At 53.3% G+C, this 23178-nt stretch overlaps 1 protein-coding gene and 1 long non-coding RNA gene across 4 annotated transcripts; one reads left to right on the plus strand and one right to left on the minus strand.

Moving 5' to 3' along the window:
* The first annotated feature begins 5968 nt into the window (after nt 1–5968).
* Miip (migration and invasion inhibitory protein) lies at nt 5969–14210 on the plus strand. 3 transcript variants are annotated; one of them, XM_027947578.2, is made up of 10 exons: nt 5970–6324; nt 7637–7808; nt 8072–8407; nt 8832–8913; nt 11805–11913; nt 12007–12059; nt 12460–12589; nt 12682–12778; nt 13511–13639; nt 13917–14210. In XM_027947578.2, exons 2-10 carry the CDS (start codon nt 7677–7679, stop codon nt 14001–14003), a joined length of 1155 nt encoding a protein of 384 aa, XP_027803379.2. In that variant the 5' UTR covers nt 5970–6324; nt 7637–7676; the 3' UTR covers nt 14004–14210. The 3 variants fall into 3 exon arrangements, with proteins under 3 accessions (XP_027803380.2, XP_027803379.2, XP_027803377.2); XM_027947579.3 differs by lacking the exons at nt 13511–13639; nt 13917–14210 and adding an exon at nt 13040–13504 and having other exon boundaries at nt 5969–6324; XM_027947576.3 differs by having other exon boundaries at nt 5971–6324; nt 13511–14210.
* Nucleotides 14211–17291: 3081 nt separating this feature from the next.
* Nucleotides 17292–18711, minus strand: LOC114102293 (uncharacterized). Its single transcript, XR_003584481.3, has 2 exons — nt 18450–18711; nt 17292–17779 (listed from the first exon to the last, which is right to left on the minus strand). It is a non-coding gene; the product is annotated as an uncharacterized lncRNA (long non-coding RNA).
* Between the last annotated feature and the right edge of the window lie 4467 nt (nt 18712–23178).

The following is a 23178-nucleotide window of genomic DNA, read 5'->3' on the forward strand; positions in this document are numbered from 1 at the left end:
GATAGATAAAAGCTGTTCTCACATGCATGGAGGAAGGATTGCAAATTGAAGGCCAACCTTAGGGACTTAGTGAGACCCTGTCTCAAAAAAAAAAAAAAAAAATGGGGATATAACTCAGTAGCTCAATGATAGAGTGGGCCTGGGCTCAATCCCCAGTACCAAATAAATAAATAAATAAAAAGTCTCTTGCTCCTTGTTGGGTCCCCAGTCAAGACCGGGCCAGACTCATCCCTGTGGTTTCTCAGGCTACCTCACCTGTACAGTAGAAGTTCTGGGGAATCTGAGAGGCTGGGAATTTTAGCCCCCTGGTGACAGCATCCTCATTTAATCCCAAGTACTATGTGACCAGGAATGCAGGACTTCATTCCAAGTGCTGAGGCGATGGCCTCTTTGGGTCAAGGCTTCCTGCCTCTGCTGAGTTGGACTCAGTCTTGATTAAGAACAGCCAGCACCTCTTGACAGCTTACCTTGTGTCCTGTCTGCAGATCACCCCCCACTGTTGTGGGAAACAGACCGTTGGTAGAGAAGAGAACTCCAAACTTTATTGTAAATGGGCAGACACAGAGGAGAAAAATGTCAAATTCTGAGCCCTCATCCACAGTTTCTTACAACACTTATAGGTCATTTGGTGTCATTTTAGACCTGTCATATATATATATATATATATATATATATTTTTTTTTTTTTTTTTTTTTTTTTTAAACCTCTTTTTAAAAATCTCCTAGGCCCCGTGTGGTGGCGCATGCCTATAATCCCAGAGGCTCAGAAGTCTGAGGCAGGAGGATCCGGAGTTCAAAGCCAACCTCAGCAATTTAGTAAGGTGCTAAGCAACTCTGTGAGATCCTGTCTATAAACACAAAAACGGGCTGGGGATGTGGCTCAGTGGTTAAGTACCCTGAGTTCAACCCCCAGTACCTAAATAAATAAATTAATAAATAAATAAATTTGTGGCTAAAGGCCTTGTGCAGGGTCTCTAATAGAAAGCTTGCTTACAGAAACAGAAGAAGGAACAGCCCTTTTCACAGGCAATTGTGAATCTCTAGCCTTGAAAGCCTTTCAAAGGGATGTTTACATTTCAAAAGAGAGTAGACAGACTCCTGGAGACAGTTATTTATAATCCAAAAGGTAGGAAAGGGGTGGCTAATTAGGTTTCCTAAGGGGAACTAACCCTTGCCCCAGGCACTCCTTTCTAACCATAACATTTTTATAATTTCATTTTACAACCAGATCTGGTTTTTGCCATCACACCACAAATGCCAATGATCTCTCAAATGAGGAGATTGTCCATTTGGCAGAGTGAGTGCCTGCTGCTGCTCAGCAGGGCTCTGGGCCCTGGGGATACAGTGGGGAATGAGGTCCTGAATCTGGGCAGGGCTTTCCAGCACAGGGAACACAGAGCAGGCAGAGACCCTGGGGTGGGCACAGGAGCAGCATCTGCCAAGAGCAAAGTGAGGGCATTGCAGCCAGAGTGGAGTGAGACCGGAGAGGGGGTGCAAAAGGGAGCTTGGGGCAGACTTGGGTCTTGTTTTCTTCTGAGCGAGGCAGGTGTCACTGGAGAGTTGGAGCAGAATATGAGCCAACTTGGGTGTTTCTGTTTCTGTTTTTTGTGGTACTTGGGTTCAAACCCAGGGCCTTGAGCCTGGGAGGCCAGTGCTCTATCATTGAGCGACACCCGGTCTTGCCATGTTGCTGAGGCTGGCCGGGAATTTGTGATCCTCCTGCCTCTTTCTCCCAAGGCCCAGGGATTACAGGCATGCACCACTGTGCCCAGCTATGACTCACATTTTCGTGGGGTCCTGGATTGCTGGGTGGAGATGGACAATGAGAGGACAGATACAAAACAGCCAGCCAGGCAGGACGTGATGGTGTCCTGGACCAGGGCAATTGGGATGGAGGTAGAGGAAAGGAGGTTCCGGATACCTTTTGAGACACCACAGTGTATTTTATTGCTACTTCTTGATGGATGTTGGGATTCACAACGAAGCTGCCGCTGAAACAGACTCCCTCTGAAATTAAGGGCAACTTCCCGATAACTTGTTTTTCTGTGGGATATGAAACAGAGCCCCTGTTGAGCAGGTTTGGTGGCACATGCCTGTAATCCCAATTGAAGAACAGCCTCAGCAGTTTGGCAAGGCCCTAGGTAACTTAGGGAGACCCTGTCTCAAAATAAAATATAAAAAGGGCTTGGGATGTGGCTCAGTGGTTAAGCACCCCTGGATTCAATCCCTGGGTACCAAATAAATAAATAAACAGAGCCCCCTTTGAAATTAAGCTCAAAATTGTTTCAACTTTAGAACTTCCTTAGCATGAGAATAAGACAAACCCATTGGAAGTTGGAAGTCGAGACCCACAGGTTCTCTGGCTAACTAAATCTGCCTGTGTATACTTCCTGAGTCTTGTCCCACAGTCTCTCTATAAAAGCTTTTCTTTCTCTGAAGACAGAGGGATGAGAAAAGTTGTCTGTCTTCTTCAAAGCTGGTTTTAAGGGGCTGGGGGTATGGCTCAGTTTGGAGAGTGCTTACCTCACATGCACAGGCCCTGGGTTCAATCCCCAGCACCACCAAAAGAAGAGTTGGCTTTGAATAAACATCCCAGCCAAGTTGCCTCTTATTATTATTTTTTTAATGAAATAGTGGAAAAGCCCTTCCATCTTGGAGTGCTTTTTTTTTTTTGTGTGTGGGAGCAGGGGTACCGGGGATTGAACTCAGGAGCACTTGGCCACTGAGCCACACCGCCAAGACTATTTTGTATTTTATTTAGAGACAGGGTCTCACTGAGTTGCTTAGCACCTCACCCTTGCTGAGGCTGGCTTTGAACTTGCAATTCTCCTGCCTCAGGCTCCTGAGCTGCTGGGATTACAGGCATGTGCCACTGCGCCTGGCACTCTTATACAAGACTTGGTATGGACAATCTTTCCCCCTTGGATAAATGCCGGGAATAGAATGACTGCATAATTCAGTGGGTCTGTTTTAACTTTGAAAATAAAAACAAAAGAACAGTACCAGACAGGTAGTTCACACCTGTAACCCCAGCAACTTGTAAGATTGAGGCAGGAGGACTGCAAGTTCAAGGTGAGCCTCAGCAATTTAGTGAGACCTTGTCTCAAAAGAAAAAGTAAAAAAGGATGGGAGATGTAGCTCACTGGTAAAGCGTCCCTGGGTTCAATCCCTAGTAACAAAACAACAAAAACTCAGCTTTACTGAGGTGTAATTTTCATACCATAAAAATGGTGGAGCTGAACCTTTAACAATTTTAATAAGTATACAGAGTTGTGCAGCCATTGCCGCACTCCAATTTTAGAACATGCCTGTCACCCCAGAAAGATCATTTATGCCCTTCTGCAGAATGATGGTTACTTCTTGTTTACATGTTGGACCCAGGGAACCACTATCTCTTTTATCTATAGACTTGCCTTTTCTGGACATTACCAATAACAGGAATCATACATCCTGTGATTTTTGATATCCAGTTTTCTTTCTTTCTTTTTTGGTACTGGGGTTTGAACCCAGGTTGCTTAAACACTTGAGTCACATTTCCAGCCCTTTTTATTTTTTATTTTGATACAGTGTTTTGCTGAATTGTTTAGGACCTCATGAAGTTGCTAAGGCTGGCTTGAACTTACTATCATCTTGCTTCAGCCTCCCAACTTGTTGGGATTACATATGTCTGCTACCATGTCCAGTTTAATAATTTTTATTTTTATTTTAATATTTTATTTACATTTTAGTTTTCGGCAGACACAACATCTTTGTTTGTATGTGGTGCTGAGGATCGAACCCGGGCCACACCCATGCCGCTTGAGCCACATCCCCAGCCCCCAGTTTAATGATTTTTAATGTGTAGTGTTAGGTGCAGAACAGGCTGAACTATGTTATCTGCAGGGCAGGCTGAACAAATGTTAGCTGCAGGATGGCCCACGCACTCAAACCCCCCTCTGTCTGGTCCTTTATCACCTGTTTGCGTCAAAGCTGAACACTCAACCCCCCTTGTGCCAACAAGGCATCTTGCAGACCCAGAGGCCCCATTAAATTTGGGCTATAAAAACTCCCTCCTGCTGGGACCCCCTCTCTCTTGCTCTGTCTCTCTCTCTTGATCTGTCTCCCTTGCGCGCATGCTCTCCTCTCTCTCCCTCTCTCTCTTTCTCTCTTTTCTCCTCTGTTGCACTGCTGCAAAAAGATCTCTTGGTCGCTCGGAGTGTTGTGGTCACTTTCCTTTCATGTAGGTCTCGTGAAATTTTTGTCAGAGTTTCCCCTAAATATTTCATTATTGTATTTCTCAATACTATGCAAATGGTGTTTTGTTTCAGTACTGGGGATTAAACAGGGCATTTGTAGTACTGAGCTATGTCTCCAGGCTTTTTAAATTTTTTATTTTTAGATATGGTCTCACTAAGTAGTCCAGGCTGGCCTTGAGCTTCTGATCTTCCTGCCTCAACTGCCCCAGTTGCTGGGGATTACAGGTGTGTGCCGCTGTGCCTGGTATAAATGGTGTTTTAAAAATTTCAACTTCTAATAATATACAGAAATTCAATTTATTTCTGTGTATCAATCTTATATCCTGCAACCTTCTAGAACTCATTAACAAGTCCAGTGACATATTCGTAGATTCTTTGGGATTATCAATTAGGTTGTATGTGGATAAAAATAGTTTTGTTTTTTCTTTCCAATCTAAATGCTTTTTTTCCCTCCCCCTCCCCCTCCCCCTCCCCCTCCCCAGGAGCACTTTACCATTGAGATACATCCCCAGCCCTTTTTATTTTTTCAGACAAGGGCTCTCTAAGTTGCTTAGAGCCTTGCTAAATTACTGAGCCTTGCTAAATTACTTGAACTTCAATCCTTCTGCCTAGATGTCTTTTTTTTTTTTTTTCTTTCTTTCCTTATTGCTCTGGCTAAGACTCTAGTATAATGTTGAATGTTGAAACATCTGATCTTGGGAATGCACACAATCTTTTATTATGAAGTATGCTGTTAACTGTAGGCATTTCCTAGATAGCTTTTATCAGAAAGTTCCCTTCTGTTTCGAGTTAGTTGGAATGTTATTTCTGAAAATCAAAGATGGGGGTTGGGAGTATAGCTTAGTGAGAGACTGCTTGCTTAGCATGTGAAGATCCTGGGTTTGATCCCAGTACTGCAAAATTTCAAAAAGTTGGAAGTGAATGTTGGATTTGGTCAAATATGTCTAGGTAAAAAATTGTGGCACGTCCTATTTTCAACTATTAAGAAAAAGGGACAGTGCTGAATGGGTGTTTTTTTCCTGAATCTACTGAGACTGTTTTCCTTTCCTACACCCTCCCTGCCCAATATGGTGAATTATATTGATTTAAACATGTTCTGGCAAGTCACTTCATCTCAGCCTCAAGAGGCTTTTTGGAAAACGGGAAAATACCTCCACGCATATTTATGGCACATGGAAAAGACCTGGCCCAAATGCCTGGCACACAGTAGGTACTCAATATAAATTGACTTACAAAAATTATATAAATTTACACCGGATTCTAGGTGTCTGTGTTCTTATTTTACCCACGGCCTCCTTCCCCTCTTAATTCTTCCCTGCCTCGCGGTCTAGCATAGTGCCTGCTGGCACACAGTAGGCGTCTGTCAATAAAAATACGAAAGAACGGTTGCGGCGGCCGCCCGCCCCGCCCACCTCGCTGCTTCCCACCCGCGCTGTTACCCCGAGCTTCGGACGCTCAAACTTCAGGCCGCAGCCGATGGGCGTAGCCCGGCCCCTGCCGACCAATCAGAGCCCGTTCTCTGGGGCTCCGCTTTATTCCTAAAGTTGAGCCCGGCCTCAGAAGCTGACCAATCGGCTGTGGGTCCCTGTTACCAGCGTCCCAAAATTGAAACTGCCGCTATGGACTCGCAGTAAACGCTCGGAAGCATCCCGGCCCCGCCCCGCCCCTGGCCAATCAGGACGGCCATATGAGGCCCCGCCCCCGGAACGCGCGGGGCGTGGCGAGGCGGGACTCGGGCACTGTGGGTCGGACGCTTCCGGCGGTGAGTTCGGCGGATGCACACGGGCTTGGGCAGCAGGGTCTCGGATGCGTCCGCACGTGCACACCCAGCAGCGGGCCAGGGGCCCGGGATGCTAGAGGACGGGGCTGGCTCCCGTTCCCCGGGGTTCCGCGTGGGCGTCCCCCGCTCTGCCACCGACGCTTTCTGTCCCTGTGTCTGACTTGAACGTTGCCTTCCGCTCTCGTCTGCGCCGCCCTCAACTTTCCAGAGGGGCGGCGGGGCGGCCGGAGGGCCGTGCTGGTTGTGCCTTCAGCCCTGTGCGAAAACAGACCCTCGGCCTGCAGGGGAGCGGCCCGGCGTCGCTGGCCAGGTAAAGGCGGGGCCCGAGTTTGAGAGCCGGGGGCTTTGAGAGACGTGGGAAACTTGGGGCAGCCTGCAGAAGTCCCCGACCGAGGCAGGTGTGTGTCCCGGAGCCGGGGTCCTGGGGTTGGGGCGTGAGGAGGAGGTGTTTTCTCAGACCCCTTTCTGCGCTGCCGGGGAAGGGCTTTCTAGACCAGGCCTGGATCCAGATTTGGTTCCCGTCATGGATTTGCCCCTTCCTGGTTGTGAGTTGAGGCAGGTTGCTAAACCTCTTTGGACTTTGGTTTCTTCTTCTTTTTTTAAAAATATTTTTTAAAAATTGTAGCTGAACACAATAGCTTTATTTTATGTATTTATTTTTATGTGGTATTGAGGATCGAACCAGGGCCTCACATGTGCTAGGCAAGCGCTCTACCACTGAGCTATGACCCCAGCCCTGGACTTTGGTTTCTTTACAAGTCAAAAGAAAGAGAATGAAGCCAGGCACAGTCTGAGGCTAGGCAGGAGGATCCTGAATTCAATCCATCCTCAGCAAGGGCGAGGTGGTAAGCAACTCAGTGAGACCCTCTCAATAAAATACAAAATAGGGAGCTGGGAATGTGGCTCAAGCAGTAGTGCACTCGCCTGGCATGCGTGCGGCCCGGGTTCAATCCTCAGCACCACATACAAACAAAGATGTGTTCGCCGAAAACTAAAAAATAAAATAAAAAAATAAATAAATAAATGAATAAAATAAAATACAAAATAGGGTTGGGGATGTGTGGCTCAGTACCCCCGAGTTCATTCCCTGATTATCCACCCTCCCCCCCAAAAAAAAGAATGGATTGTGGTGTAGCTTTGTGGCAGAGCACATGCTTGGCGTACTTCAGGCCCTGGGTTCAATACTGAATATATCCACAACAAAAAAAAAAGAAGAAGAAGAAGAAAGAAAGAAAAGAAGGAGGGTAGGTGGGAGGCAGGAAAGAAGAAAGTATCCTTTTAGAAGCTTGAATTTTTAAAATTTTGTTAGATTCACAGGTTACAAATCTTTAGATTTTCAGACTTGGCATTAGTTGCTTTTTGCGGATTAAACTAGTCTAATTTCCTAGTCAGGGCTCTTCAAGGGGAATTTGTCTCTCTTGGCCTTGTTTAGTCCTAACAAACAACAACCTGGTGGGGTAGATGCTGTTACCATATTTGGAGGATGTGAAAAGAAGACAACAGAGAGGTTAAATAACTTGCCTGTGGCTGCATAGTTCAAGAGCATCCCAGTGGGGTTTGAACCCAGGCTTCTGGCACCAAGGCACCTTCCTCATCCCTGTGACTTGCCATCTTGACTTCAGGCGGAAGAAAGGACCTCCTGTGACCCTGATATCTGGAGTGATGGAGGATATGCCCAGGATGATGGAGACTGAGGACCTCCTGCAGCTTCGGCTGCTCAGCCTGAAGCTCCTGAGGCAGCTGCAGGCTGGGCAAGATGCCGTGCAGCGGTCAGTGGCCAAGGCAGCCCCAAAGGTGGGTATCTTCCTTAGGAACTCCCAGGGGACAAGGAAGGGGCTGTCTGACTCTTAAGAACAGTACCCAGGCCTCCAGTGTCTTCTTGATCATTGTGCCTATTTTATGGATGATGCAAAACTGAGGCCTTGGGAGGTAAGGTACTGGGCTGGGACACTGCCCAGGGTGGAGCAGTGATGGCCTAGGCCATGGTGTCTAGTGCAGGCAGGGTGGATGGGCTCTGGCTGTGCTACCCCTTGGGTGACCTGGCTTGCCTTCTCCAGTCAGGCCTGAACTCCTGCAACATCTACGACTCAGAGACACCATTGTCCCCAGAAACTTCCTCAATCTCCTGGCAAGCCTCCTGTTCACAGGACAGATGCCATAAGTGGGACCCGCTGGATACCCATGGAGATGACCCCTGTGATGTGGCCTGGCTTGACAGGGTCAGCCCAAGGGTGGCATCTCAACCACCTGTCAAGGGCCAACACCTAGAGCCCTCGGGCCAACCCAGATTCCACTCACTGACCACCATAGACTCAAAGGAGCCAGCGCCTTTATCAGGGTTGTGTGATCGCGTCCCAAGATCCATCCTGGCTGAACAAAGCGAGCAGTCCAAGGTAACAGAGAGAGGTGGGCATCCACCAGTGAGGCTTCCTTGAGCCTCAGTTTCCCTATCTGACAGATGTGCTATGGGCAGTATCCCTTGGGGCAGAAGGCTTCCAGGAGGTACCTTGAGTTTTATCTGTGCAGCCTAAGTTGTTGATAAGTGTTTCTGCTAGTTTTTCAGACAGCAGTTGGGAAGAATGTGATGAGCCCCATTATACACGTGGGGAGACGAGGCTCGGAGCCTAGACTTCTTCAGAGCCATGCATAAAGTGGGGGCATAAAGCCTAAACTCATTTTCAGGCTTTTGAGCTCTCACTTGAGCCCCAGGGCCCAAGCAGGGTGAAGTCAAGACACATTCCCTGTATCCCCCCATTGTGGGCCTCTTTGAGCCAGGCCTGCCAGCCCAACCCTTGCCCCCTTCGCCTCCCTCCTTAGTCCAGAGTGACCTGCCAGGAGCCTGCCACACCTGAGAGCAGCTGGAGCCTCCAGCCGTACCTGGGCTATGACTGGATTGTAGGTAAGGCCTGCCCTCTGCTCACACCTTTCCTGGGAAGGGCGGTTGAGTCCTGCTTTGTCTGTTCTCTTAGTCTCTGCACAGAGGTGCTGCATCTGTTGAGTGAACAGAGCCAGAGCTGCTGTGTTTTTGAGCATTTATTACATGCTGGGCCCTGCACAGCTCGGCCTAGGTCATCTTTCTGTGTTTCACCCCTAGCCCTCCCCATGGTGGCCTCTGCCTGCTCTCCCCTGGCCTTCTCGGCCTCATTCTTGAATGTTTCGGTATATATGACATCAAATTTGCCATCTTACCCATTTCTAAGTGTGCAGTTCGGTGGCATTAAGGACACTGACATTGCTGTGCCACCATCCATGTCCAGAACTTTTTCATCTTGTATACTGAAACCCTCTGCCAAGGAAACAGACTCTCTGTCCCAGCCTCACCCCAGCCCCTGGCAAGTACCTTCTCCTGTCCCTGCAAATTCTGTATCCCCTCAGGAGATGGGCTTGTTCATGCAGGACCATGTGTCAACGCATCCATGAGTATTCTGTGCATCCTATTCTTATTATTTATTTAAAATATTTATTTTTGTGTGGTGCTGAGGATCGAACCCAGTGCCTCAGTGCTCTGCTGCTGAGCCACAACCCCAGCCCCTATTCTTATTTTTTAAATAGGGCCTTGCTAAGCGGCCAAGGCCTGCCTTGCTCCTCCCACCTCAGCCTCCCAAGTCATCTGCCTGTCTTCTCCATCACTTTTTCTCACACTGAGCTTTATGTCCTGACGTTCCACCAACACTGCTTCCTCCTCACACGCTCTCCTGTCCCACCCACCCCCATCTTCCTGGCTGCTCCTTCCCAGTTCCCTCTGCTGGGTTCTCTTACCTGTTCCTGTCTCTACACCCCAGCATCTGAGGACTCAGTCTTCCAACCCTGCCCTCTCTGTCTTCCTTCCTCCCCTCTGTGATCCCATCTCATCCCAGTACCACACCGTTTAAAGTTCTCCCTACACCCTCATTTTATCTCTAGCCCATGTCTGTCCTCTGAGTCCTAGACTTGTGCTCTGGTCAGCTTTCAATTGCTGTGCTTGTCTATTTTCTGTGCTATCACAGAATACTTGAGGCTGGGTACTTTGTAATACTCTAATAATTAAGTACTTAGCTGGTCATGGTGGTAATCCCAGCAGGCTGAGACAGGGGAATTGCAGGTTTGCAGCAAGCTTCAGCAACTTAGTGAAGCTGTAAGCGACCTAGTGACCCTGACCAAAATAAAAAAAAGGCTGGGGATGTGGCTTAGTGATTAAGAGCCCCTGGGTTCAATCCCTGGTGCCAATAATAATAATAATAATAATAATAATAATAATAGTTATTATTATTATATACTTTATAATAAGATTTTTATTTAGTCCACAGTTGCAGAGGTTCAAGAGCATGATAGCAACGTCTGGTTGGCCTTGGAGAGGGCCTCAGAGCTGCATTGTAGCATGGTACACAGCATCATGGTAGATAGCATCATGGGGGCACGGGCAGGAGGAGCAAGCAATCACCTGGCTAGATAGGAAGCAGGAGTAAACGAGGGGCCAGCCTTGCTCTTCAGTTAACAGCTTGCTCTCAGGAGTCACCAGGGTCCTGTGAGAAACACATCAGTCCCCTCCCGGGGGGAACCCCCTGCCTCCCACTAGGCCACACCTCAGCACTGCTGCCCCGGGGGCCAGCCTTCCAGCATGTGGACCTTAGGGACACCCAGATCATACCCACCCACAGCAACCAGGTGTCTCGTACTGACCTCACATCTAAGTCCAGGGTCCTGATTCCTCCCCGCCTGCCCCTCCTGCAGCCATCCTGCCTCTATGGATGGCAGCTTCAGGTCCCATAGGTCAGGCCACAGCTTCTGGGTTCACCTCCTGCTGTTTCCCATGGTGCTCATCCAGCTGTCAGCACATTCTCTTGTGCTTCCTTCAACACATTTCTAGAATCCAGCTCCCCCTCTCCACCTGGACTGCTGCTGTGGCCTCCCACCTGGTCCCCTGCGTCCCCTCCCCTTGCAGCAGCCAGGGCAGGGATCCTGTAGAAATGCATGGTCTCTCTGATTGTGTCCTTCCTTGTCCCCAAACCCTCTGAAGGCTTCCTGTCCTCTTCCCTTCCAAACTCGCTCATTACTCCCTTTTTAGCCACTTGTCCCTCCTAGCTGTTTCTCACACAGCAGGCACACCCCCTGCCCCAGGGCCTTTGCGTCTGCATTTAATTTTTTGGGGGCTGCTAGAGATTGAACTCGAGGGCACTTAACCTCTGATAGGGCTGGGATCCCAGCCCTGTTAAGTGTTTTATTTAGAGACAGGGTCTCACTGTGTTGCTTGGCCCCTCTCTGTTGCTGAGGATGGCTGTGAACTAATGATACTCGTGCCTCAGCCTTAGCCGCTGGGATGACAGGCCTGCGCCACCGCGCCCAGCTTGCACCTGCGTTTTCATCTGCCTTCAGTGTCCTTCCTGGGATGTCCATGTGGCTTCCTAAGTGCTGTCTAGTCAGGGAGGCCTCCCCTGGCACTGCTGCCTTGCCTCACGTGGTTGCCTGACCCCGCTGTCCTGGTTCCTGGCAGGTCTCACCATTCAGTTTGTCTCACAGATTTCTTTGGTGACTGGTTTGTCTGCAAGGCTCAGGAGGGTGGGGCTTTGCGTCCTGTGCTTTCCCGGCACAGAGCGACGTCAGCCGGCCCGTGGTAAGGGTCCCGTGCAGCAGGTTGGATGGGCCTGAAACAGAACAGCGGTGACAGTGGGTGCCGGGTCCCTCCGCTTTGTCTGGGGTGCAGCGGGGAAGGCAGTGGCTGGGGTGCCAGGCTCGCTGATTGGGCCTTAGACAGTGGCAGCCCGGTGGCTCTCAGCCTCTCTGCCATCGCCGCTGGTGCTCTGCCCACACCAGGGTCCATGGACAGCAGCTCCTCCATCACCAGCAAGCCCGAGACCTTTTTCTCTACGCTGCAGAAGTTCCGGGAGACCAACAAGGAGGAGTGTGTGTACAGTACCCGCGAGTGAGCAGGGGCAGATGAGGGCGGCGGGGCAGATGAGGGTGGCGGGGCAGCTGGGCTCCACTGTGTGGCCTGCTCACCTCCATACCCTCACAGACCCCAGTTCCTAGGCCTGTGTGACAGCAGTGACGTGGAGGAGGACCACGAATGTGAGTGCCCTCGGCCAGGCTGCTGCAGGGTCCGTCTATCCTGGCCCCGCCCCAACTCAAGGCCCCTGAGTTCTTGGGAACTCAGGGAGGGAAACCCTGGACCAGTGCTGGTAGGAGCGTGGGAGCTGAGGCCTGGCCTGGTGGCTTAGAGCCTACCCCGCATGACACCCTCCCCCGAAGCCCGTGGCAGGCCCTGCTGGGCTCAGTCCAGTTCTCAAGAGCCCTGGGAGGATGCTCTCCCCCCCTTGAGTCACAGCCCCTGACTGGGAGGGGGAACAGGTTGGGGGGAAGGTCCAGAACTTGCTCTCCAGAGGGTTGGCGGGCACAATAGTCAGACATCAGGCGCCTGGCATCTGGAACCCCTGGCTCACGGAGGCTGCTGCTTCTCCCGGGCTCACAGGTGTGTACTGTTACCGTGTCAACAAGCGCCTGTTTCTGGTGCCCTTGGATCCTGGCATCCCCTGCCGCCTGTGCGGGAGACCACGGAACCCTCAGGGCCCTAGGACCCTGGTGGAGTCCACTCGGGTCAGGTGAGTGGAGCCATGAGGCAGCAGCTGCCCAGGGGATGGACCTGACCCCTGCTGGTTTTGAGTGGGCAGCCCCTCACTGAAGCCCTGAACAGGGTGAGCATCCCGCTGTCCATCCTGGATCCTCCGCACCAGTACCGAGTCCATCGGCGGAAGAGCTTCGATGCTTCAGACACGCTGGCTCTGCCCCGGGTGAGCAGCTGGGGGCTATGCAGGAATGAGGGGGCCACATGGACCCTAGGTCCAAGCAGTGCTGTGTTGAGGGCAAGCACCGAGTCTTGGGGTATGTGGGGGTGTCGTCCATCACCCCTGCTCAGTCCCCTGGGGCGGATGTGCCCTGTGACCCAGCTTCCAGAATAGCTGTCTTTCTGCGCCCGGCACGACATGAATGGACCCCATTTCCTGAGCTCTTGCATGCTGTGTACATGGTGTCACCCCCACTCCATGTTGCAGGGGCTGAGACAGCGGAGCTCGTGCCTTGGTAGAAGAGCTGGGGTGTAACCCTGGATCTCGGTGCTTCCTCGAGTGCTTCCTTAGCCCCACCCTTTCCTGTTTCCCGCTAGGATGGGTGTCCAGGGCCACCCACGTACCCCAGTAGAAAGGGCGGCTGGGGTTGGAGGAAGAGGAGGAGTGGGAGCTAGTTGGCTTCTCTGCAGTGGTGTGAGGGGTCCACCCTCAGGGTGTTGGGGCAAGGGGAGCAGTTCAGTGAGGTAGGACGTGTTGGGTGCTCGGTGCTGGGGCAAAGCCCGGATGAGACGCACTCTGCCCTCCCTGCCCTTACCTCCCAATGGCTAGGCCAGCAGGGAGAGGAAAGGCCCAGGGTCATCAGTGGGCCCCTTCCCTGGGGGAAGCTGAGACTGCTTAGTGGCTCTTCCACCTGATGGGGCCCCAGGCCAGGTGCCTTTAACCCTTCACTCTCCACAGCACTGTCTGCTAGGCTGGGACATCCTTCCTCCAAAATCTGAGAGAAGTACAGCCCCCAAGAGCCTTGACCTCTGGTCCTCCATCTCCGAGGCCCAGCACCAGGAGCTGTCACCGTCTAGCTCCCGCCTGGTAGGGTCCAGGTTGTGCCCAAGCCTGGGGTACCCTGTGAGGGACAGATACCTTGGAGCAGGCCTAGGGACCAGAGTGCCCTGGGGGGGCAGGATTGGGGGTGCCAGGGCCTGCCCACCCCCACCGACAGGCACCCTTTGACTCCACCACTCCTCGCTGCCCACCCTGTTTTACCCAGAAAGGTGACCCTGACTTTAAAATGCAGGAGGGCCCGAGGCTGGGCCTGGGGACGACCTGTCCCCCAGGTTGCCCCGACGCTTCTCTGTTCACCATCCAGGCCTTGCCAGTACGGGTCCCACCCCCTACTCCTGTCTGGTCAGAACCCCAGGGCACCTGGCCCTGTGTCCCATGGCAGAAGCCCTAAGGACCGACTTCCTGGAGGAGGAGGGCGCGTTCACCTGCACCTCTGACCTCACCGTAGCGGGCGCTGCCTTTGAAACAGACGGCCCCGCCAGCCTCAGCTCAGGCCCACCTAGGTTGGGCAGCTGCGTGGGCCCAGAGGGGAGGGTCTCCCAGGTGGAGGTGAGGGAATTCTCTGCAAGTTTGTAAATAAAGCTTAGTGCTCGCTGCAGCTGTGACTCACACGTGTGCCCTCTCCTGGTGCCCGAGATCCCCAGAGGGCACCTGGCCCCAGCTGGCCCCCCTCTCCTGGGGAGAGACACTGACCACCCGGGCGGAGTGCACCCATCACTGCGAGTGTGGTGCCCTGCAGCTCCCACCAGACAGGTGGGGGTCAAGGTGGGTGTTAAAAAGCTACCTCTGCAAGGGCCTCAGTAGAAGCTGGATGGTGTTGGGTCAGTGGTCCCCGAAACCAGTCTCCACCCAAACAAGGGCTCTCTTGGGCCCTTTGCCAGGTGGCTCCCACACACTCCTCTCTAGCCCAGTCCTGGAAGCTGTAGGTGATCCAGAGCCCTAGCGGGGACAGATAAGGAGATTAGGGGTAGACAGATACCCACCCTGTTTTACCCAGAAAGGTGACCCTGACTTTAAAATGCAGGAGGGCCTGAGGCTGGGCCTGGGGACGACCTGCCCCCCAGATAAGGTTGGCAGAGAACCCAGATGTCGCCACCATTTTTAAAAAGCAGCACCCTGGCTGGGTGCAGTGGCATACACCTGTAATCCCAGTGGCTTGGGAGACGAGACAGGAGAATCGGGAGTTCAAAGCCATCCTCAGCCATGGTGACATGCAAAGCAACTTAAGTGAGACCCTGTCTCAGGTAAAATACAAAATAGGGCTGGGATGGGGCTTGGTGGTTGAATGCCCCTGAGTTCAATCCCTGGTATCCCCGCCCCTACCAAAAAAAAAAAAATGCTTCTTGCCAGGCAAAGTGACGCAGACCTGTAAGGCAGGAGATAATGAGTTCAAGGCCAGCCTCAGCAACTTAGTGAGACACTATCTGAAAATATACAAAAGGACTGGGAATGTGACTCAGTGGTAAATGATCCCTGGGTTCACTCCCAGTACCAGGGTGAGGTGGGGCATCCAGTTTTTCTCCCATCGTGTATATATTAAGTTGAACAATATGAAGTTCCTGATTTTTGTGGGACAAAAGTGGGGACACAGAAACCTGGTTTAGAAGAGCTCTTATTCCTTAGCTAAGGTGGCACTGGGCTGTGCTGTCCTGTGCTCCTGCTTGTAAGGCTTGATTGAAGCCCTTTTCTCCTTGTTTATAGCCACATATTAGAATAAGCTGGGTCATGCTGCAATAACAAGTTAATGTCACAAATTTGAGCAGTTTAAGGAGAGGTGAAGATTTATCCATTATGGGTCATGCGAGGCCCAGGCCAACAGACAGTACTGTGTAGAACATCATCAGAAGCCTCAGCCTAGAAGAGACAGGGTTTCTCTATATTGCCCAGAGGCTGAGGCAGGAAGATCCCAAGTTCAAGGCCACCTTGGGCCATGTAGAAAGACCCAGTCTCAAAATTTAAAAAGTAAAAGGACGGGGGATATATCTGTATCCCAGCCCTTTCCCTGCTTTTTTTGATTTTTAAAACAAGATTTCACTTAGTTGCTGAGGTTGGCCTCAAACTTGCGGTCTCAGCCTCCGAAGTCACTAGTTTACAGGTGTGAGCCACCACCCAGCTTGAGAGTTGGTGGTTTCTGTTGAGAATTCTTTGGCCAATGGGAGAAGAGAATCTAGAAGTCTTTCTGTCAAAAATCACAGATGTACAAAGGTGAATGAATCAGTTACAGGTGCAGCTGTGGATCACCGACGCTCCAAAGAGCAGCAGCCTAAACCAGACTGGGTTCCTTTTGGTAAGAGTCTGGGCTGGATGCTTTGATGGGCCATTCAGTCACCAGGCAAGTGGTTTCTATGGAAAAATAGTTATTTTGAAAATGTAGAAGGTCCCTAACCCACTGCTTCCAGTCAGTTCCACGCACAAGAAATCACAGCCCAGGGGTCCCAGATAGTTACTCTGTACACCACCCAGGAAAATGCTGCTTGTTCAGCTCAACTGCCAACTGCTGACCTCAGAGACGTGAAAATGTGAAGTGATTTGCATCTTAGAGTCAATGAGATGCAAAAGGCCTAAGCCTAAGAATTCCAGTCTTTATGCTCTGCCTGTCCCAGGCCTTCAAGGTCACCTTACCTAGTGGTGGCTTTTTTGAGTCAGTCTGGAGTGATGGGCTGGGATGGGAGACGAGTCCTTATGTGGCCTTGGCTGTAACCTGATCTGTGAGGCTTTCTGCCCAGAATGCCTGGGAGGTTCTGGAGAAGGCCCTGGGCCGCACTTGCATCTGGTGCAACCCCGACTGCTTCCCCAAACCAGAGGTTTTGTTTTTGTTTTTTGGTACTGGAGATTGAACCCAGAGGCACTATCCCACTGAGCTACATCCTCAGCCCTTTTATTTATTTATTTTTGGAGGCAGTTTCTCACTAAGTTCTGAGGCTGGCCTCGAACTTGTGGTCCTACCTCAGCCTTTCTAGTCGCTGGGAGTACAGGCGTGCACCACCAGCCTGGACAGACTCACTTCTTAGGAATGCTTTTGTCAGGGCACAGGCTTCTTCAGCCTAAGGGGCTCCCAGAATAAAGGTCACAGGCCGAGGCCCTCTTAACAGCCTGTGTCTTCCAGTCTGTCCCTGTCCTCCGTTCCACCTTCTGCACCTGTTCCCTGCTGCCCTCCCACTGCTTGCAAGGCCAGCCTGACTCCTGACCCACGCTTCCTGTAATGTGAGGGTTCCCAGGATGCTCTTGGAGCTCTTAGAGCACTTGCTTTGGCTCCGTCCACATCAGCTCGCACATCTCTCCTTTGGAGAGGCCCCCCACCTCTGGAGCCCTTGGACCACGCCCAGGGACCTCCCTACACTCTGTGGCCCTTCCACAGCAGTAAGTAGCAAACCACTGAGTGCCTCTCTCTCCTGTGAGAACTGAAACTGCACAGGAGCAGAGCCAGCATCTTTGCTCTTCATGGAAATGTTTTCATTTTCTGTCTCTAAAGTTTCAGCGTTTGGCCGCCTTCTCCAGCCTCCTCTCATCGGCCTCCAGGGTGACCTGGGCCTGTGCTTCCATTTCTCTGAACAGGACTTTGTGGTCAGGCCTCAGTGTGCTGTTCTCTGTTCGTTTTTGTTGTTTTTTTCTCCTCTTGGCCCTTCTTCTTTTGGGGGGGGGGTACCGGGGGCACTCGACCACTGAGCCACATCCCCAGCCCTATTTCATGTTTTATTTAGAGACAGGGTCTCACTGAGTTGCTTAGGGCCTCACCATTGCTGAGGCTGGCTTTGAATTTGCAATCCTCCTGTCTTAGCCTCCTGAGCCACTGGGATTACAGGCGTGTGCCACCGCACCTGGCTGTCCCTTCTGAGCACGTAGCATTAAAGGAAAAAAGTGAGATCTTTTACTTCTTCCATCACTGACGCCTGTGTTAGCCACTTAGAGATGAGGACGACTCGAGTCCTCCTTTGCGTGGACCGCAGTGTGGAGACTGGAGACAGCCGAGTGTGTGGAAAGGCGGCCGCACGTGCTGCAGATAGAGCCCGGGTCCTTGACACGGTGGGTGGCACTTCTGCCCTTCACCCACTCATTCATTCATTCCTTCATCGCGTGCGTGTTGGGCACCGTGCCAGCCTCCGCAGACGGTGGTGACCAGGCCACACCAGCACGGACGGCAGCTGTCTGGGCTGCGGAGCTTCCGTGCTGTGGGTGAGGCGACAGAAATGAGCCAGGAAGTGGGGAACGGCAGCTGGTGGCGTAAGCGCCACTTCCCTGTCCTAGTCCTGCCCTCCCGCGCCCTCCCAGGTGAGGAGCCTCTGCAAAGCCGCTGGCTCTGTCCCCCCTTCTCCCAGCGCAGGGCAAGCGCCGCCGCCGCTCTCCGTGTTAACCCTCGGGCTCCCCGCCTCTGGGTCTTTTCTCGCCCTCTTGCTTCTGCCCAGAACTTTCCCCAAACCCACCCAACTCCTACTCGGGCCTCCCCTGGTCCCCGGAACCCCCTGCACTCTGCTCAACTCCGAGGTCCCTGAGGCAGGCGCCAAGCAGTGTGCCCAGGGCCAAGTCCAGAACAGCCGTGGCACTTGACGGTGCTCAGTAGTGGACGAGGGGTGGGAGTGCCCTCCAGCCCGCAGGCTCTGGCTCCTGGCCCTCAGGACCATGGGCTGACAGGAGGTGACCTCGCGGCAGTGCCCAGGACCAGGAGAGGATCGGGCCGCACAGCACCTGCCTGGGGTAAAACCCAAGTTCACATTCAAGGGCAGCTGCTCTCGTGTCACGGTCACCCCTAAGCATTGTAAGCCGCACCGTCGCAAGTTGGGGACTGTGTGTAAATGCCAAGACGTCAAGGTTGCCATCGGCTCTTCCTGTCCCCACTCACCTGTCATGGGGTGGCCATCAACCAGAGCCGAGGGACACCCTGGGCTCACTCCTGTTGGCACCTTCCCAGGAGGGTCAGAGGCGAGGAGACGGCCCTCCTCCTGGCCCACGGGGCTGTTCTGGACCAGCGCAGGAGCCAGGAGGCTGTGGTGACCAGGCCCTCCCCGCGGCCGTCGCTTGGGACATGGGGAGGGCCTGGTCCACTTCCTGGGAGGGTAGACGCCTGAGGTGTGCAAGAGCCATGAGGGGAAGTCCGGGCTGCTGTGGCGAGGGTGGCATGTGAGGTTGGGTCCTTTCTGTCAGGTGTCTGACGACGGCTTGGGGCTCTGGGGACAGCCCCTGTTGTGGCACCAAGCTGGGCTCTGACCACAGGTGTTCTCAGGCCCTCAGGGAGGCAGGTTTTCTTCTTGTGTCCAAAGCCCCAGCAGCCCCCGAGACTCAACGGAAACCACTTGGCCTCCCTGGGCCCCGCTATTAGGACTGACCCCCACTGTCCCCAGACAGGAGGCCTGTCTTGGCCAGCCAGGACGGGGACCCTACAAGGCTCAGCCTGTGGAGGAGGAGGGAGGGAGGGCTTTGAGGATCCTCCAGGCCTCGGGTGCATGTGAGATGGAGAACCCCAGCCACAGGAGACCCAGCTGCCTGTCCTTCCCATTTCCAACAAATTCTGACCACTCCCTGGGCACGGCCACCTCCACTCCTGGGGAAGCCCCTGCTTCGAAAGGGAAAGCACGTGGCACCAGTGCCAGCTGTGTAGGGTAGAGCACTGGCCTGTGGGTCAGTATCTACTCCTGCCTGTGGGCAAGTCAGTGGTCCTCTCTGAGCCTCAGTTTCCTCCTCTGGAATGTGGGTTATAACACTACCTAAAGCTACCTCAATGTGGGTGTTTGGAGACTACAAGGAAAGGATCAGATACAGTGCCTAGCGCAGTGCCCAGCACACAGTACATGCATAATAAATGTATGGTATTATTTGAAACAAGGGCCCACGCACATGTTGTAAGATTGGGGTGTTCTATTTTGGGGGTGGCCCACCTACCTGGACTGATATACAGTAAGGACTGAGAGACGGAGGGGAAGATCCTGGACACTTCTCAATTAAACAGTGGATAGTGAGTTACGCCTGGTGTCTGGCAGGAGCTGGCTCCATGGGGCTTCAAACTGGGGAGGGCTGGCCAGGGTGGGGTAGGCAGGTGTGAGAGGCCTGGGCACCCTCAGGCCCTTCCAGGAATTCTTGCTTGGAAACTGGGGACATGGGACTGCGTGTAGCATAGTGTAGGACAGCAGGATGTGGTGACCAGCCCCCACCCTCTCCTCCTCCAGGGGTAAGTCCTGCTAACTACCTGCCCACTGCCAAACCTTTCCCCTCCTGAGCTGTTGGGATTACAGGGTGCCACCATGCCGTCTGGGATCCAGGGTTTTGGTTTTGTACTGGGGATGGGCTCAGGGGTCCTCTCCTGCTAGTTGTGCCCCCAGTGCTGTTACTTTTATTTTGAAACAGGGCCTCGCTAAGCTGCCCAGCCTCTGGGACTGCAAGTGCGCACCCCTGGGGTCTTTTGACAGCCATTCCCTGTGCCTGCTGCTGGGCCAGCACATGCAGGGCTCCCTGGCCTCGGCCATGCAGGCCAGCCCTGGGTGAGGGTGGCCTTCACAAGCTCCTGGGGCCACTGACAGCCGTGAGCCAAGGCCCAGAGTGCATTTGCCCTTTGTCCCTGTGGTGGTCCCCATCTCAGGCCGTCTCGCTGTGCCTCCTGACCAGCTGGGTGGGCCTCCAGAAGGCTTCCCATCCCCTAGACCCAGCTCTCAGGCTCCACGGCCCCTGGCCGTGAAGGGCACTCAGTCTCAAACCATGAGTCCGCCGGGAACCTCCGAATGTGGCCTCGTTTGGATTAAGGGTCTTCGCAGCTGCAGTGGAGGTAGACGGGGGGGGGGTGGGGGGGTGGGGGGGTGCCGTCGTCCTGTACTAGGGAGGCCCCAGCTCCGACACGGGTCCTCCTAGGACACGGGAAAGGGATGTTCCAGAGGCAGCTGGGACTGGAGCCTTTACAAGCCAAGGGCACCAGGAGCCAGGAGAGGAACGTTGTCCCTGGGGCCTCCAGAGGAGCCCACCCTGCTGATACCTTGGCCTTGGACTTCTGGCCCCTGGGGAGACAGAGCCTCAGCACCGGGCCCAGTTGGGTCCCCCTGAACTCAGGATCCCCAGAAATGCACAGGTGTGGGACGCGGACCTCGGAGGTGAGGGAAGCCCCGCAGGTGAGCATGGGGCCCCTGGGGCTGGCGTCCTGAAGGATGTTTGCAGTGGGCCACCACAGGAGGAGGGCGACGAAGGCCACCAGGAAGCCACAGCCTTCAGAGGAGCAGCCCCGCCCCCCAGCCTCCAGCAGCAGGGGTCAGCAGCTGCTGGTGCCTGTGGCCTGCGGTGGGTGGTCGGTAGGTGAGAGGCTCCCTGGTGCCAGGAACTTCCTTGTGAGGCCCAGGACGGTGGCTGCCTCCCGCCCACCCTCCCTGGACTCCAGAGCTGCCTGGCCTGGGCCTCGTTTTCCCACCAAGAATGCTGCCTGTTCAGCCATGATGGCCTGTGGCAGGTGACAGGTGGGGGAGGTGGCTGGCTGTGGGTGGGCAGCAGATGGCCGGATGGGGTTCTGTGCCCACCTCACCTCTGGTGTGCCACCAGCAACTGGGACTTGGCCTCGTGGCTCTTCTCGTCTGACCACTCCAGCCCCTGAGGTTCTATAAATCTGGGGAAGCATCTGTCTCAGGAGCTAATTAAATCCTGGAGCTCCTGACCTGTGATGTCACTTAGTATCATAATAAGGAGGGGTTAGGTAGTTCCTACTATGTGCCAGGCGCCATTCTGAGAGCTTACACCTCTGAGCTCCAACTACCCTATGAGTAAAGTATTATTGCCATTTTATAGATGGGGAAACAGAGGCACAGAGAGTTTAAGTGATTTGCTTAAGGCCACACAGTCAGCAAATGACCACACTGGAATCTGAACTCAGAGCATCGTGAACTCTGGAATCCATACTTGTAGGCTCTGCCATGTGCCGGCCGGTGACATGGTTCCTGGTATTTCTTTCCTCCGGGGCCTGGCTTGGGGTTGGGCTCTTGTTTTCTTGGGGTCAGTGCCAAGCCCAGGCATGGAATGAGGGAGACCCTGTCTGGTCCTTGCCCCATGGGCCACTGGCACAAGCACCCGTCCGGAGCCCTCTCACACACTCACCCCCTCACGCTCGAGCGTGCTCACACATGGATACACGCGCACACGTGCTGGGGGCCCGTGGCAGTCACTGTGGCCCCACAACTTAGTCATCCGACCCCCGGCCGCGCTTCCTTCCCCAGAGCTGCTGTGGCTCCTCTCAGCTGCGCCCTTCTCTGTTTCTCTCAGTCTCACTTTTCGTTCTGACTGCGAAGGACTTTTTTTTCTCGATCTCTCTCTTGTGGTTTTCACAGTACTGGTGGCTCCAGCTCAACCCCAAACCTGCCGGGCCACCACCTGCCGGTCGGATCTGTGCACTGGGGCTGGGAGAGGCCCAGGACTTCCCTGCTTGAGGCTTGATAGAGAGGAGGCAGGCTCCGAGGAGGAGTGAGGTCACCAGGCGGGGGGTGGGGACAGACCCCAGACACCCGTGTGGTGTGTGGTTTCAACGTCAGCTCTGGGAGCCCCGGGGGGTGCCTGGGGTCGCCAGCTGATCACAGAGCTCCCCCAGACGCTGACACCTGGGCACCCCAGATGTGTCACCCCCCTGAGTCAGGCCTGGGGGTCTCCCAGCTGGCCCTTCCACCTGCTTCCCACAGCTGCTGGGGACCTCTGGGCTGGGCTCAGAGCCACTCCTGGGGTGCTGGACTCCTGTGTGAAGCAGAGGGTGACTCAGCCACGCAGGGTCCTGGGAAGGAGTGGCGCTACCTACCCAAAGGCTGTCCCAGTGAGCCACATTCCCAGATGCTTCCCTCTGATGTGACTTTGGACAAGCCACCTCTCTACTGATTTTCTTATTTATAAAATAGCTTCTCGAGGGCCTGGGAAAGGTAGGAACTGTACTAACAGATTTCTTTTAAAATAAATTCAAGTGTGAAAGAAAATGTCTTTTATAATGTCCACCTCACGGGATAGGTGGGGTAAGATGAGCTCATGTGGAAAAGACCTGTGAGAGGGCGATTGTGTCCCCTAAACTTGTAGGTTGGAGCCTTCATCCCAGCGGGACTGTACTTGGAGACAGGGCCTTTGAAGGGTAATTAGATGGAAAGAAGTCCTGAGGGTGGGGCCCTAATCCAAAAGGACTGTGTCCTCCGTGTAAGAGGAGAGCACACCAGCAATGTCGTGTGTGGGCAGGTAAGAAGGCGGCTGTCTCCAAACCAGAGAGAGGCCTCTCGGGAAGCCAGACCTGCCTGCACCTGATCTTGGGCGTTCAGCCTCCAGAGTGGTGCTTTGTTTCGCAGCATGGACACGCCGACACAGGCTGTGGTGGTCTTGAGACCTCTGGTTTCAGATTTCAGAGTTTTTTAGATTTTGGAATATTTGCATATACACAATGAGACATCTTGGGGATGGGACTCAAATCTAAGCCCCAAATTCATATATGTTTTATCTACACCTTATCCACACAGCCTGCAGGAAATCTCTATGTATTTTTAGTGGGACTGCAAGTTGTCACATGATGTCAGGTGTGGAATGTTCCACTTGTGACATTATGTTGGCACTCAAAAAGTTCTAGATTTTGGAGGATTTGG

This window comes from Marmota flaviventris, chromosome 10 (assembly GCF_047511675.1).
Source record: "Marmota flaviventris isolate mMarFla1 chromosome 10, mMarFla1.hap1, whole genome shotgun sequence".
Lineage (NCBI taxonomy): Eukaryota > Metazoa > Chordata > Mammalia > Rodentia > Sciuridae > Marmota > Marmota flaviventris.

Bases quoted from the DNA above. Each gene is read 5' to 3' on its own strand.
- Miip (XM_027947576.3), top strand. From the start codon at position 7,677: ATGGAGGATATGCCCAGGATGATGGAGACTGAGGACCTCCTGCAGCTT. The intron at 8,914-11,804 runs GTAAGGCCTGCC...TGCCCACACCAG, and splicing joins GGGCTATGACTGGATTGTAG to GGTCCATGGACAGCAGCTCC. The intron at 12,590-12,681 runs GTGAGTGGAGCC...AGCCCTGAACAG, and splicing joins GTGGAGTCCACTCGGGTCAG to GGTGAGCATCCCGCTGTCCA.